At 46.4% G+C, this 16,897-nt stretch overlaps 1 protein-coding gene across 1 annotated transcript in view; it reads left to right on the top strand.

The window, feature by feature from the left end:
• Positions 1-15,978, top strand: part of LOC118941398 (deleted in malignant brain tumors 1 protein-like) — a gene marked incomplete at its 3' end in the record, with an annotated part of 38,502 nt that extends 22,524 nt beyond the window's left edge. Inside the window, exons 5-6 of the mRNA XM_036953911.1 lie at positions 14,721-14,996; positions 15,671-15,978. Coding sequence (XP_036809806.1) covers positions 14,721-14,996; positions 15,671-15,978 — 584 coding nt within the window. The remainder of the gene's footprint in view (positions 1-14,720; positions 14,997-15,670) is intronic.
• Positions 15,979-16,897: the final 919 nt, after the last annotated feature.

Raw genomic sequence — 16,897 nt, 5'->3', positions numbered from 1 at the left:
CAATAGGAACAACAGTAGTGACACATGGTTAGGTAGGACACTATATATCTGTTAGATAGGAACAACAGTAGTGACACAAGATATCTGTTAGATAGAAACAACAACAGTAGTGATACATGGTTAGGTAGGACACAAGATATCTGTTAGATAGGAACAACAGTAGTGACACATGGTTAGGTAGGACACAAGATATCTGTTAGATAGGAACAACAGTAGTGACACATGGTTAGGTAGGACACAAGATATCTGTTAGATAGGAACAACAGTAGTGACACATGGTTAGGTAGGACACAAGATATCTGTTAGATAGGGGTAACAGTAGTGACACATGGTTAGGTAGGACACAAGATATCTGTTAGATAGGAACAACAGTAGTGATACATGGTTAGGTAGGACACAAGATATCTGTTAGATAGGAACAACAGTAGTGATACATGGTTAGGTAGGACACAAGATATCTGTTAGACAGGAGCAACAGTAGTGATACATGGTTAGGTAGGACACAAGATATCTGTTAGATAGGAGCAACAGTAACGTTATTGATACAAACCCTCAATGTGAAGTGATATTAATCCATAAATACAGAGCACAAGTACAACCCTTTTAATAAACCTTTTAAGGTAGTAAGAAAATAAACATTCACTTAATATTTCAACAAGTCACCTGCTAGTAAATCACCTGCTGGTAATAACTAGCGTGACATTGTAGTGCAGAGACCAACGGTGCTCGTTAGCTCGTCATTAACACGGCTAGCTAAGACAGCAACAACTTGGTTAACTGGCTGAAATAGGTCTTCAATTCATGAACGGCTAAATAAATATCTACAGAGCCACATTCGCTATTTACTTTAGGATATATGAACCAGTTTTCCAAAACCACTATTGTGTTATACAGTTTGAAACAGTTTTTATGTACAGAGGAAGAGGACTCGAACCTGCTCTCAGAATATCTGTCAGACTGAGGAGCGGGCAGACCAACTTCCCAAATAGGGGAGAAGCACTCAAAACACACTAGTTGTTCTTTCAAAGAAAATTATACAAAAATGGTAGGTCCGAAGACCTCTCGTATTACCAACCATACTACAATGGCAGCAAATATTTTAATGAATTCAGTAACACATAATGAAAGGAAACGTAATTTATATCACCCTTTTTCCTGAGGTGAATGGTTTCACCCACTACTCTCCCGGAACTGAGGCTTTGACATCAACAGTTTCACTTTGTTCCACCTTTGGTGAGCAAAACAGCTAATAACGTAGCTAAATACTGACATTATCCTCAATCGAGATATCTGTTCATATCTAAATACATGGCTCTGCTTTGGTCTATTCCATTGATATTGTCAACCTGAACATTACATTGTGTAGCTCCCTTCAGTAACCACGAGCACAACCGTTCCTTGATTTTAACTGGCGGCTTTATTCTGTAGTTTTAGTCAGAATTATCACCTTCCGTGATATAAAGTAAATGAAAAATACAGTTAAGCACACTCTTACAACCTTATCTTACGAGTGACTTATTAGCTTGGTATAACTCTGAAGTGATTACATACATAACAGTTTAACCGGCGTTATAACGGGTTCAGATTAAACACATGAATAAAGGAGAAAATACCTCTTGAAAAAATACGGCTGCTTATTACAGAAGGGAGGAAATCAAACTTCACACTTATTAGTCCTGGCATGAATTCACACTTCATCCTAACATACACTCTTCAACCTTTATGAACTACACCCGATGACATGAAAACTTAGCTAACGCAGCGCAGGATTGCCTTCCCTCCAAAAGTGTGTTGCTACAATAAGGATCCCCGTTACAACAATTACAATTAGCTACGTAGTTCCGCTTGTATTATCATTTCCCCCGCACAGCGGACACGTAAACAATTCAAACAAAAGACAACGACATAACCTGTAAGTCTAACTGTCAGTTACACATTGAACATGTGAGTCATTTAGCAGACGCTCTTATCCAGAGAGACTTACAGTAGTGACTGGATACATTTTCATACGTTGCATTGGCAGGACAATTCCATTAGTAGTTGGGAGGAGAGCAGAAACAGCCTAACACCTCCACTGATACTGTGTAACCTGTCTGCAGTCAACCAGCCATCCAGACTGAAGTGAAGGCCTTGTTACAGAATGAAAACACCTTCTCTTTCGTCGGCATGGCAACCTGTAAACATGTCAGTGGCGTCACAATGTTGCACAACAGCAGCAGAACATTGGATGGAGGGTCATTGTATCATTACACAGTGTCCCTGTCTATTCTACTGTATTGGTACATGTGGTATTACAATACATTAGAAGATCTATAGACGGCAGCATTGAAACAATTTACAACACATCGTCAACTAGCAACCTACTCTGTTTCAGTGCTAACTGTTTAAGGGAGTAAGCCATTCTCTGAATCCCAATCAGAGTGCCTCTTTGCAGGCATACTATCTCATGTGTATAGCCCTGTATGCATACGGAAGTACCAGGCCAGGGCTGTGGCTTTTGTCCCAATTTTGGCACCATACGTTCTGTTGTTTACTGATCTCCTCTCCATTCTAGAGCCATACGTTCTGTCGTTTACTGATCTCCTCTCCATTCTAGCACCATACGTTCTGTTGTTTACTGATCTTCTCTCCATTCTAGCACCATATGTTCTTCAGAAGCTGGACAGCATATGAATAGAATCCATCTTCTCTCACCCTCTCCCCTCAAGACCAACATCACACAAGATGCTTCAGAACAACAACAACAAGAAGCTGGTGAAGTTGCTACCCAACAGGAACAACCATGACAACAACAACAAGCTGGTGAAGTTGCTACCAAACAGGAACAACCATGACGACAACAACAAGCTGGTGAAGTTGCTACCCAACAGGACAACCATGACAACAACAAGCTGGTGAAGTTGCTACCAAACAGGACAACCATGACGACAACAACAAGCTGGTGAAGTTGCTACCCAACAGGACAACCATGACAACAACAACAAGCTGGTGAAGTTGCTACCCAACAGGAACAACCATGACAACAACAACACCAAGCTGGTGAAGTTACTACCCAACAGGACAACCATGACAACAACACCAAGCTGGTGAAGTTACTACCCAACAGGACAACCATGACAACAACAACAAGCTGGTGAAGTTGCTACCCAACAGGAACAACCATGACAACAACAACACCAAGCTGGTGAAGTTACTACCCAACAGGACAACCATGACAACAACACCAAGCTGGTGAAGTTACTACCCAACAGGACAACCATGACAACAACAACACCAAGCTGGTGAAGTTACTACCAAACAGGAACAACCATGACAACAACAACAACAAGCTGGTGAAGTTGCTACCAAACAGGAACAACCATGACAACAACAACAACAAGCTGGTGAAGTTGCTACCAAACAGGAACAACCATGACAACAACAACACCAAGCTGGTGAAGTTGCTACCCAACAGGAACAACCATGACAACAACAACAACAAGCTGGTGAAGTTGCTACCCAACAGGACAACCATGACAACAACAACAAGCTGGTGAAGTTGCTACCCAACAGTAACAACCAATATGTTTAAGTTATATATTCTACCAAGTGTTAATGTCATTGTAGAGGGTGGGTCCCAAAGACCCTCCCCATTAGTGATTAAGGGGACTTGAAGATTCATCTGTTTTGCTGCAGGCCTTATAATAGATACTGTTTCTATGTGTCTAAAACTCTGCCACTATACGTTGTACAAGCATCTATATTAGTCTTTGTGGTTAGGCCCTGGCTGTTGTGAGAGTGGGCTTGCAGGCTGGGTCTGAGTCTATATTAGTCTTTGTGGTTAGGCCCTGGCTGATGTGAGAGTGTGCTTGCAGGCTGGGTCTGAGTCAGACTGAAACTAGATAAAGAGAAGTAACCACTGTCTGGTTTTGACATGTTGATATTGTGAGACAGTGGTCAATGCTAATGAATTCACAGAAGCTACTGTACCAGGTTACTTTATAAGGTAACCTCAGCTTATTGATACACACACACATTGACGTAGGTGATCATACCACCAGGTAGTGATCACATGTATATAATCAGCTGTGCCCTTAGGTGGGGTGCAGAACTTACTCTGAAACATACATGCTGTGTTCCCGTTGTCAACTTCTGTCTGCAACCACATTAATAAATGAACGATTTATTTACTTAAAGATATTGTCTGGTTGCTGATTTCACCAATAAGCAAATGATTGACAAGGAACAAGGAACCTGCCCTGACATCACCACCATGGATGTTTAAGTTATATAGTCTACCAAGTGTTAATGTCACCACCATGGATGTAGAAGTTATATAGTCTACCAAGTGTTAATGTCACCACCATGGATGTAGAAGTTATATAGTCTACCAAGTGTTAATATCAACACCATGTGATATTATAGGACACACTATGTATAACTTTGCTGCCCTGCCAGCAGTTTCCTGTGGAGTTTTTCTAATGTCAGTGTTTCCTGTATGTAGGTGGGTTGAACAGATCTTGTCTGCTTAACAGTTTGTCACGTCATAGAAGTAAGGAAGTAATGAGATAGAAGTCATATAGTCTAGCAGTATTTCTCACTCTTCAGTCCTCTCTTCATGACAGTAGACTTGTTTCGCTCAGTGGAGCCCCAGTTAGAGGCAGATATGATACCTGCAGTGGTACTGATGACCCTGTTGTGGAGCACAGGTAGGATGCTGTTATACTGATATACACTTGTGGCAGTTACTGAGATATGATTTAATATTGTAAGATATATTATAATTTGCAGGGTTAGTAAAATAACATGCAACTGGAAGCAGACAGTAAAAATGTGTCTCAAAGCAGGACAATGATGTGATCACCTGTAAATGTACTTTACTGTAGTCTAACTGTCCATCTGTGGACAGGCACTAATGTCAGTTAAGTTGTGATGGTGTCATGTGTCTGACTGTTGTATATTCAGTGTGTCAATGATTGATTGTATCTGTCTCTATGTAAATGAATGAGAGAATACAATGTATTTTATATTGGTCATATTTTAGAGCAGGAAAAGGGGAGAGGGGATCGATGAGGTCTGTGACCTGAGTCAAGCTCAACAGGCCTGATGCTATATGTCAGGAAGAGATAGATAGAGAGGGAAGTGGAGAGGAGGAGAGAGATAGGGAGGAAAAAGGGGAGTGGGTGGGGATGGCAGAGGAGAGGGTAATGGAGAGCGCAAGGAGGGGAGGGGATAGAGCATAGCCACGGTAAGTAGGAGGAGACAGAGCCACAGGAAGTAGGAGGGGACAGAGCCACAGGAAGTAGGAGGGGATAGAGCATAGCCACAGGAAGTGGCTTTCCATAGTGGGGTCATGTTAGTGTGTCCTAGATCAAAACAACCTATAGGTGTTCCTGAGAGACTCACCTTTACATAGTGAGGTCATGTTAGTGAGTTCTCATCGTGTTCCTGAGTCTCATCTTTCCATCGTTTACAGGCCAAACTGATCAGACGTTACAGATTTCCACACGGCCGCAGAAATTGTAGGCTAAGGGTTCAATTGTAAATGAAAAGAGCATCTGCCAAACATGGATTGTGTGTGAGGGGGTACAGAGATGTGGTAGTCATATAATAATCATGCTGTGGTCTACATTTTGTTCATCATCAAGCAGACCAGATCATTAGAGATGGTGGAAGAGCCTGTTAGGCTGTTTAAAATGGAAGAATATCATTTATATACTGTAGCATGAGACTAATACCTCTATATACATTTTAACAGGATTTGAGTGACGTTTTCTCAATTGTTTTATTATAAATATATTTTATACATTTTCACTGAGACGTCATGGCGTGTCCATCAATTTAAATCCCAACTTGTAACTAAAGTATAAATAATCAACAATGTATTGGACAGAACTATGAGGTCTAAAGGTTTGGCTTTCCAAGACATTCTGTTCATCTGCAAGCAGACCTGATGATTATAGATGGTCGGAGAACCTGTTATTTAAAATGGAAGAATATAACTTACTGTAGCCTATATAATGTAACAATGACAATAATCCCTTCATATATACTGTAGTTGAAGGTTATTTTAGTGTCATAAAAAGTGTTCATTAAAACAAATCAGGATGTTTGGTGGATGGATTCAGTGTAGGTGTTCTGCTGTGTATCGAGGGGTTTATATGAAAGTGGTAGATTTGTAATTCTTTACAAGAGAAAGTTCTGGATTACTTTTCTTTGGGTGACCTCAGTCTTTGACGATTCAGCTATTTTGTTAACAGTCCTACTGTAATGTTCTGGGTGTAGCTGGTGCAGAGGAGTCAGGACAGTAGAGATGAGTAACACATGTAACTTTACTCAAATATTCCAATAACGTGTCGTAAATACCGAGCCTGTTACGGTGCGTGAATGAGGACCCAAAAGCGAATTAACTTAAACAGAGCTTCTTTAATTACCAAACATAGGTAGGCTCAGACGGACCGGCAGATTCCGACAGGACAAGACAAGGTTACAGCAAACATGACGACAGTCTGGTTCAGGCATGAAACACAACAAACAAGAATCCGACAAGGACAGGAGCAGAAACAGAGAGAGATATAGGGACCTAATCAGAGGGAAAAAGGGAACAGGTGGGAAAAGGGGTGACGAGGTGGTTAGGAGGAGACAAGGCACAGCTGGGGGAAAGAGGGGGAGAAAAGGTAACCTAACAACGACCAGCAGAGGGAGACAGGGTGAAGGGAAAGGACAGAGACAAGACACAACATGACAGTACATGACAGTACCCCCCCACTCACCGAGCGCCTCCTGGCGCACTCGAGGAGGAAACCTGGCGGCAACGGAGGAAATCCTCGATCAGCGCACGGTCCAGCACGTCCCGAGAGGGAACCCAACTCCTCTCCTCAGGACCGTACCCCTCCCAATCTACGAGGTACTGGTGACCACGGCCCCGAGGACGCATGTCCAAAATTCTACGGACCCTGTAGATGGGTGCGCCCTCGACAAGGATGGGGGGGGGGGGGGGGGAAGACGAGCGGGGGCGCGAAGGACGGGCTTGATGCAGGAGACATGGAAGACCGGGTGGACGCGACGAAGGTATCGCGGAAGAAGAAGTCGAACTGCGACAGGATTAATGACCCGAGAAATACGGAACGGACCAATGAACCGCGGGGTCAACTTGCAAGAAGCCGTCTTAAGGGGAAGGTTCTGAGTGGAGAGCCAAACTCTCTGACCGCGACAATATCTAGGACTCTTAGTTCTACGCTTATTAGCAGCCCTCACAGTCTGCGTCCTATAACGGCAAAGTGCAGACCTGACCCTCTTCCAGGTGCGCTCGCAACGTTGGACAAAAGCCTGAGCGGAGGGGACGCTGGACTCGGCGAACTGAGATGAGAACAGCGGAGGCTGGTACCCGAGGCTACTCTGAAAAGGAGATAGCCCGGTCGCAGACGAAGGAAGCGAGTTGTGGGCGTATTCTGCCCAGGGGAGCTGTTCTGACCAAGACGCAGGGTTGCGAAAAGAAAGACTGCGTAAGATGCGACCAATAGTCTGATTGGCCCGTTCTGCTTGACCGTTAGACTGGGGGTGAAAGCCGGAAGAGAGACTGACGGAAGCCCCAATCAAACGGCAAAACTCCCTCCAAAATTGAGACGTGAATTGCGGACCTCTGTCCGAAACGACGTCTGACGGAAGGCCATGAATTCTGAAAACATTCTCGATGATGATTTGTGCCGTCTCTTTAGCAGAAGGAAGCTTAGCAAGGGGAATGAAATGAGCCGCCTTAGAGAACCTATCGACAACCGTAAGAATAACAGTCTTCCCCGCTGACGAAGGCAGTCCGGTGACAAAATCTAAGGCGATGTGAGACCACGGTCGAGAGGGAATAGGAAGCGGCCTGAGACGGCCGGCAGGAGGAGAGTTACCGGACTTAGTCTGCGCGCAGACCGAACAAGCAGCCACGAAACGACGCGTGTCATGCTCCCGGGTGGGCCACCAAAAACGCTGGCGAATGGAAGCAAGCGTACCCCGAACGCCAGGGTGGCCGGCTAACTTGGCAGAGTGAGCCCACTGAAGAACGGCCAGACGAGTAGGAACGGGAACGAAAAGAAGGTTCCTAGGACAAGCGCGCGGCGACGGAGTGTGAGTGAGCGCTTGCTTTACCTGCCTCTCAATTCCCCAGACAGTCAACCCGACAACACGCCCCTCAGGGAGAATCCCCTCGGGGTCAGTGGAGGCTACTGAAGAACTGAAGAGACGAGACAAAGCATCAGGCTTGGTGTTCTTAGAGCCCGGACGATAAGAAATCACGAACTCGAAACGAGCGAAAAACAGCGCCCAACGCGCCTGACGCGCATTAAGTCGTTTGGCAGAACGGATGTACTCAAGGTTCCTATGGTCAGTCCAAACGACAAAAGGAACGGTCGCCCCCTCCAACCACTGTCGCCATTCGCCTAGGGCTAACCGGATGGCGAGCAGTTCGCGGTTACCCACATCATAGTTACGTTCCGACGGCGACAGGCGATGAGAAAAATACGCGCATGGGTGGACCTTGTCGTCAGAGAGGGAGCGCTGAGAAAGAATGGCTCCCACGCCCACCTCTGACGCGTCAACCTCGACAACGAACTGTCTAGAGACGTCAGGTGTAACAAGGATAGGAGCGGATGTAAAACGATTCTTGAGGAGATCAAAAGCTCCCTGGGCGGAAACGGACCACTTAAAGCACGTCTTGACAGAAGTAAGGGCTGTGAGAGGAGCTGCCACCTGACCGAAATTACGGATGAAACGACGATAGAAGTTCGCGAAGCCGAGAAAGCGCTGCAGCTCGACGCGTGACTTAGGGACGGGCCAATCAATGACAGCTTGGACCTTAGCGGGATCCATCTTAATGCCTTCAGCGGAAATAACAGAACCGAGAAATGTGACGGAGGAGGCATGAAAAGTGCACTTCTCAGCCTTCACAAAAAGACAATTCTCTAAAAGGCGCTGGAGGACACGTCGAACGTGCTGAACATGAATCTGGAGTGACGGTGAAAAAATCAGGATATCGTCAAGGTAAACGAAAACAAAGATGTTCAGCATGTCTCTCAGGACATCATTGACTAATGCCTGAAAGACAGCTGGAGCGTTAGCGAGGCCGAAAGGAAGAACCCGGTATTCAAAGTGCCCTAACGGAGTGTTAAACGCCGTCTTCCACTCGTCCCCCTCCCTGATGCGCACGAGATGGTAAGCGTTACGAAGGTCCAACTTAGTGAAAAACCTGGCTCCCTGCAGGATCTCGAAGGCTGAAGACATAAGAGGAAGCGGATAACGATTCTTCACTGTTATGTCATTCAGCCCTCGATAATCTATGCAGGGGCGCAGAGACCCGTCCTTCTTCTTGACAAAAAAAAACCCCGCTCCGGCGGGAGAGGAGGAGGGGACTATGGTACCGGCGTCAAGAGCTACAGACAAATAATCTTCGAGAGCCTTACGTTCGGGAGCCGACAGAGAGTATAGTCTACCCCGGGGGGGGGTGGTTCCCGGAAGGAGATCAATACTACAATCATACGACCGGTGTGGAGGAAGAGAGGTGGCCCTGGACCGACTGAACACCGTGCGCAGATCGTGATATTCCTCCGGCACCCCTGTCAAATCACCAGGCTCCTCCTGTGAAGAAGAGACAGAGGAAACAGGAGGGATAGCAGACATTAAACATTTCACATGACAAGAAACGTTCCAGGAGAGGATAGAATTACTAGACCAATTAATGGAAGGATTATGACAAACTAGCCAGGGATGGCCCAAAACAACAGGTGTAAAAGGTGAACGAAAAATTAAAAAAGAAATGGTTTCACTATGATTACCAGAAACAGTGAGGGTTAAAGGTAGCGTCTCACGCTGAATCCTGGGGAGAGGACTACCATCCAGGGCGAACAAGGCCGTGGGCTCCTTTAACTGTCTGAGAGGAATGTCATGTTCCCGAGCCCAGGTCTCGTCCATAAAACAGCCCTCCGCCCCAGAGTCTATTAAGGCACTGCAGGAAGCTGACGAACCGGTCCAGCGTAGATGGACCGACAAGGTAGTGCAGGATCTTGAAGGAGAGACAGGAGTAGTAGCGCTCACCAGTAGCCCTCCGCTTACTGATGAGCTCTGGCCTTTTACTGGACATGAAGTGACAAAATGACCAGCGGAACCGCAATAGAGACAGAGGCGGTTGGTGATTCTCCGTTCCCTCTCCTTAGTCGAGATGCGGATACCTCCCAGCTGCATGGGCTCAGCACCCGAGCCGGCAGAGGAAGATGGTAGTGATGCGGAGAGGGGGGCAACGGAGAACGCGAGCTCCTTTCCACGAGCTCGGTGACGAAGATCAACCCGTCGCTCAATGCGAATAGCGAGTTCAATCAAGGAATCCACGCTGGAAGGAACCTCCCGGGAGAGAATCTCATCCTTTACCTCTGCGCGGAGACCCTCCAGAAAACGAGCGAGCAAAGCCGGCTCGTTCCAGCCACTGGAGGCAGCAAGAGTGCGAAACTCAATAGAGTAGTCTGTTATGGATCGATTACCTTGACATAGGGAAGACAGGGCCCTGGAAGCTTCCTCCCCAAAAACAGATCGATCAAAAACCCGTATCATCTCCTCCTTAAAGTCCTGATACTGGTTAGTACACTCAGCCCTTGCCTCCCAGATTGCCGTGCCCCACTCACGAGCCCGTCCAGTAAGGAGAGATATGACGTAGGCGACACGAGCAGTGCTCCTGGCGTAAGTGTTGGGCTGGAGAGAAAACACAATATCACACTGGGTGAGGAACGAGCGGCATTCAGTGGGCTTCCCAGAGTAACACGGCGGGTTATTGATTCTGGGCTCCGGAGATTCGAAAGCCCTGGAAGTGGCCGGTGGATCGAGGCGGAGATGGTGAACCTGTTCAGTGAGGTTGGAGACTTGGGCGGCCAGGGTCTCAACGGCATGTCGAGCAGCAGACACTTCCTGCTCGTGTCTGCCTAGCATCGCTCCCTGGATCTCGACGGCGGAGTGGAGAGGATCCGAAGTCGCTGGGTCCATTCTTGGTCGGATTCTTCTGTTACGGTGCGTGAATGAGGACCCAAAAGCGAATTAACTTAAACAGAGCTTCTTTAATTACCAAACATAGGTAGGCTCAGACGGACCGGCAGATTCCGACAGGACAAGACAAGGTTACAGCAAACATGACGACAGTCTGGTTCAGGCATGAAACACAACAAACAAGAATCCGACAAGGACAGGAGCAGAAACAGAGAGAGATATAGGGACCTAATCAGAGGGAAAAAGGGAACAGGTGGGAAAAGGGGTGACGAGGTGGTTAGGAGGAGACAAGGCACAGCTGGGGGAAAGAGGGGGAGAAAAGGTAACCTAACAACGACCAGCAGAGGGAGACAGGGTGAAGGGAAAGGACAGAGACAAGACACAACATGACAGTACATGACAGAGCCCACAGTAACAGACCAAACATACATAAAACAATCCCGCACAAAAACCATGGGGAAAACAGAGGGTTAAATAATGAACATGTCATTTGGAATTGGAACCAGGCGTGTAAAACAAAGACAAAACAAATGGAAAATGAAAAGTGGATCGGCGATGGCTAGAAGGCCGATGACGTCGACCTCCGAACGCTGCCTGAACAAGTCATAGGAAAGGGGAGAGGGGAGGAGGGAGGAGAGGAGAGGAGATTGTGAGAAATGGAGAGGGCGAGAAGAGAATAGGAGTGGAGTGGAGGGATAATGAGGTGGGAAGAAGAGGAGAATAGAGTGTCAAAAGAGGAGAAGAGAGGGGCAGAAGATAAGAGGGGGAGAAGAGGACAGGGGGCGGGGAGAAGAGGAGGGGGGAGAAGTATAGAAGAGAGACGGAGAAGAGGAAAGGGAGGGAAGAGGAGAGGGGGAGAAGAAGAGAGTAGAGGGGCAGAAGAGAAGAGGGGCGAGAAGAGGAGATGGGGAGGAGAGGAGAGGAGAAGAGAGGGGGAGAAGAGATGGAGGACATTGGAGAAGAGATGAGGAGAAGAGAATGGTGGAGGTGGAGAAGAGGAGAAGAAAGGGGGAGGAAAGGAGAGGGGGAGAAGAGGAGATTGTGAGAAGTGGAGAGGGGGAGAAGAGGAGAGGGGTGGAGGGAGAATGAGAGGGGGAGAAGAGGAGAGGAGTGGAGAGAGAATGAGAGTGGGAGAGGAGGAGAATAGACTGTCAAAAGAGGAGAAGAGAAGATGAGAGTGGGAGAAGAGGACAGGAGAGGGTTGGAGAAGAGGGAGGGGAGAAGAGGAGAGGGGAGGGGAGAAGAGGGGAGAAGAGGAGAGGGGAGGGGAGAAGAGGAGAGGGGAGGGGAGAAGAGGGGAGGGGAGGAGAGGGGAGGGGAGGGGAGAAGAGGTGGAGAAGAGAAGAGGGGGGAGAGGAGAGGGGGGAAAGAGGAGAAGAGAGGGGGAGAAGAGGAGAGGAAAGGGGGAGGAGAAGAGAGAGGGGGGGAAGAGATGAGAGTAGAGGGAGAAGAGAGTGGGAGGTGAAGAATGGGTGGAGAGGAGTAGACGAGAGGGGCAGAAGAGAAGAAGTGAGGACGATAAGAGGAGAAGTGAGGGAGAGGAGTTGTGGGATAATGAAAGGTGGCATCCTATGATGTTGCCATGTTGAAAGTCACTGAGATCTTCATTAAGGACATTCTACTGACAATGTTTGTCTATGGAGATTGCATGGCGGAGTGCTTGATTTGATACATCTGTCAGGAAGGGGTGTGGCTGAAATAGAGTCTACTAATTTGAAGAGATGTCCACATACAATCAATCAATTACATTTATGTATTTACTTCTTATATCAGCTGATGTCACAAAGTGCTGTACAGAAACCTAAAACCCAAGATGTTCAAACGTTCATAGACGACCAGCAGGGTCAAATAATAATAATCACAGTGGTTGTCGAGGGTGCAACAGGTCAGGAGTAAATGTCAGTTGTCTTTTCATAGCCGATCATTCTGAGTATCTCTACCGCTCCTGCTGTGTCAAGAAAGTTGAAAACAGCAGGTCTGGGACAGGAAGCACGTCCGGTGAACAGGTCAGGGTTCCAGAGCTGCAGGAAGAACAGTTGAAACTGGAGCAGCAGCACGACCAGATGGGGACAGAATTTGAAGGGGTGTCCACATACTTTTGTATATGTAGTGTATGTACACATGGGTGTTGTTGCACCATACCAACGATAAACCTGTCTTCCACATCACATCATGAAAGGTCATGTTGATGTTCATTTAACCTCTGTCTCTCTCTTCCTCTCTCTCTTCCCTTTCTCCTTTGTTTCTCTCTCTCTCTGTCTCTTTCTCTCTCTTTCTCCTCTGTCTCTCTCTTTCTCCTCAGATCTCCAGGCTCAAAGCGTCAGTCCACCAGGTAGGTAGAGTATAAATCTACAGTGATTATAGCAGTTCAATATTAGTCAACTTTATTATCCCACATGGAGAAATTCATGTGTCCATACAAACCATTCTAAACCCCAATAACAAGTAGTGTTTTATGGAACTACTAATACTTGTCAACCACAAAGCATTACTGCTGTTAGAATAACAGAATCACTGTCATCATCTGTCATCACCACTGTGTTTTCCTCTCTGCTGTTTACAGCTGAATACTCAGTCAGACTGGTGAATGGAACCACTTCCTGTTCTGGGACAGTGGAAGTCTTCTACAGAGGAGAGTGGACAGGTCTATGTCCTAGTTGGTGGAGCATGATGAGAGAGATTAAGGTTGTGTGTAGAGAGCTGGACTGTGGGAATCCTGTATCTGAATCTAGAGGACCTCTGATTGAAGATGGGAGAAGTGGAGTCAGACTATATAGGTGTAGTGGAGATGAGTCTTCTATTAGACAGTGTGAGATCGTAGAAGAACCTGGTGTCTGTGATGGTGGATATTATCATCATGTGACCTGTTCAGGTTAGAGACTGGTCATATTGAGAGATTTATTTATACATTATACAATATTACCATGTATCATGTTTTATGTGTTTTTATTTCATTTAAATAGAGGGAGAGATGTCAGATGTAGTTAAACATTATATTTGTGTTTGTCATATTGGTTTATGGGAGATGTTCATGGGCAGATCATTGTAGTTCAGATGGTACTGAAGTGAAGCTGCCTGATGGATGTCCAGCTGTTTATTTTCTATAAAGTGAAGTGAACTTATTCCTGTCTCCTGCCTGCATTATTCCCAACCCGATCCTGAGTGACTAAGAACCCATTTCTACCTCTTACAGTATCAAACATAGCAAACTACAATCTTTTATCCAACATATTTGTGTTTCGTCCTTGACAGTGTCATCAACAAAACTGATTGAATGTTCAACCAACTCTTTTTCTCCAGAGTCTGTGCGGCTTGTGGATGGAGCTGGTCTCTGCTCTGGGAGAGTGGAGGTGAAGTCCAATCAGTCCTGGGCCTCAGTGTGTGAAGCTGACTTTGACCGGCAGGATGCAGAGGTAGTCTGTAGGGATGTTGGCTGTGGGGCTCCTGCAGCTCTACAGGGGGGGCTCTATGGAGAAGGTGAGGGTCAGACCTGGGATAAAGAGTTCCAGTGTAAAGGCAAAGAGTCCCTTCTCCTGGACTGTGACACCTCAGACAGAAAGAACACCTGCCTACCTGGTAATGCTGTTGGACTCACCTGCTCAGGTAAGAAACAGTTTGTCACTCAGTCAACATTGTTTCTCATCTGGAGTGAAGAATATGAGAGACAATATAGGTGTGTTTTAGTGAGAAAATAGTAAGATTACTGTCTCTCTCTTTTCTTTTCTCAGAGCCTGATGATGTGAGGCTGGTGGAAGGAGGCAGTCGCTGTGCTGGTGGAGTGGAGTGGTACGACCAGGGAGAGTGGAGGATTGTGGGAGCTGACTGGAACAAGGAGAATGTAGCTGCAGTAGTATGTAGACAGCTGGGTTGTGGCTCCACTGTTTCAGTACCACCTGGAAACACCACTAGAGGGATTGGAGTTTTCTGTTCTGGGTCTGAGTCTTCACTGAGGGAATGTTCCAGAAGTTATTATCTCCGTCCTGGACTCACAGTGATCTGCTCAGGTAATAACAAGATACACAAAATGGCCAAAAGTAGGTGGACATTAGGTGGCACGTCTAGGAGCAACAACGGCTCAGATGCGAAGTGGTAGACCACAAAAACTCACAGAACGAACCTCATAAAGCTTAAAAATATATGATTGAAAAACTCACTGCTGAGTTCCACATACTTTTGTCCATGTATTATATCTCCTTCCTGGACTCACAGTGATCTGCTCAGGAAATATCAACATATTATAATTATATTCAACTGATTTCCTTCATTCATACAACTTCCTCTGCACCTCTCATGATGACTGTTTAACTTGTCAGTCTGCTTTACTAAATAGATCACTCAGTCAAGTAGGAATCAAATACACCTTAAATATCCCAGAATGCTTTTGTATGTGAGTGTTATCTCAGTGAACGTCTCTACTCACTACCACTGTCACATGTCATGTTATTGTCACATCTAAATGAGGAAAGTAGTTGAGGAGCTACGTTTTCTTTTTCTCTCCTCTTGTTCCAGATGTCCTGCTTCAGCCTGATATCAACATGTGTTGTCTCAGTGACTGTAGGCCCACTACTCATGTTGCCCTGTGAGGGAGGGTGGCTGGCACTGTTACATGCTGATGTTATTGTCATATCTATAGGAAACTAGTTGAAGAGGTTTTTCTTGTTCTCTTTTATTGTTACAGATCTCCTGGTCCAGCCTGATATCTTCCTGACTGACTCAATGGGAGGGGTCTTCAGGGGCCACCAGGGGCCCGAGATGTTCAGGGGCTACAACTTCACCATCACCTGCTCCACTCAGCCACAGTACCCAGGAGGCTCCTTCCTCCTCACGTTCACTGGCTCCAACAGAACCCAGACCCAGCCAGCTGTCAATCACTCTGCTGCCTTCCTCTTCCCTGCTGCAGATGACTCCCACCAAGGGAACTACAGCTGTGTTTATGACAATTATGTTTTCTCTCATAACTTCTCCTCTGAGAGTGAGCTCCTCTCCCTCACCATCACAGGTAACTGAACATGAACCAGATTTATAACTTTGTCAATGACAGATTTCCCACAGATCTATGTGATGATGATCAGTCCCCTCATCAAAGGTGTTTCTGTTTGCAGCCTCTCCTCTGCCAGCCTTCATCATCAGACACGTTGTAGTGCTGCTGATCCTACTGACAGCCATCACCACCTCCTACCTGTACTACAAGGTAAAGACATTTACTCAGACATTTAGAAGTCATTTAAACTAGAGGGAGAGGGTGAGGGGGAGAGAATGGAGATAGTAGAGAGTAAATGTCTGACTGTTGGTGCTGTGTCTCCCTAGCCCACCAGGAGGCAGAAGAGAGTGAACAGGGTGAGCAGCATGGATCTTTATGTCAATGCCATGGAGACGGTCTCTCTGAGCTCCAGAGCTGAAGCTGGACCGGGAGAGGAGAGAGCAGCCCATGGGACGGAGTAGGAGTAGAATGAAGCTGACCCTACATGCTGATCTTGGGTCAGTTTTGTGTTTTAAATCGATGGTCAGCAGTGGACTGATGTTTAAAATGTGGTGACAAACCAGCAGAAAAACATGGGATTTTGGGTAACATGGGGATTGGGTAAATTGGGGTATGGGTTAACATTGGTTTTGGTAACATGGGTTTTGGTATCATGGGGTAACATGGCGTTCTGGGTAACATGAGGTTCTGGGTAACATGGGGTTTTGGGTATAATGGGGTTTTGGATAAGATGGGGGTTTGGGTAACATGGGGTTTTGGGTAACAAAGGTTTTGGGTAACATGGGGTTCTGGGTAACATGGGGTTCTGGTAACATGGGGTTTTGGGGTAACATGGGGTTTTGGGTAACATGGGGTTTGGGTATCATGGGGTTCTGGTAACATGGGGTTTGGGTAACATGGGGTTTTGGGTAACATGGGGTTCTG

Source organism: Oncorhynchus mykiss, chromosome 19, assembly GCF_013265735.2.
Source record: "Oncorhynchus mykiss isolate Arlee chromosome 19, USDA_OmykA_1.1, whole genome shotgun sequence".
NCBI classification, from domain to species: domain Eukaryota; kingdom Metazoa; phylum Chordata; class Actinopteri; order Salmoniformes; family Salmonidae; genus Oncorhynchus; species Oncorhynchus mykiss.
Note: the sequence above shows the minus strand (reverse complement) of the source record. Positions and strands in the feature narration are given on the sequence as shown.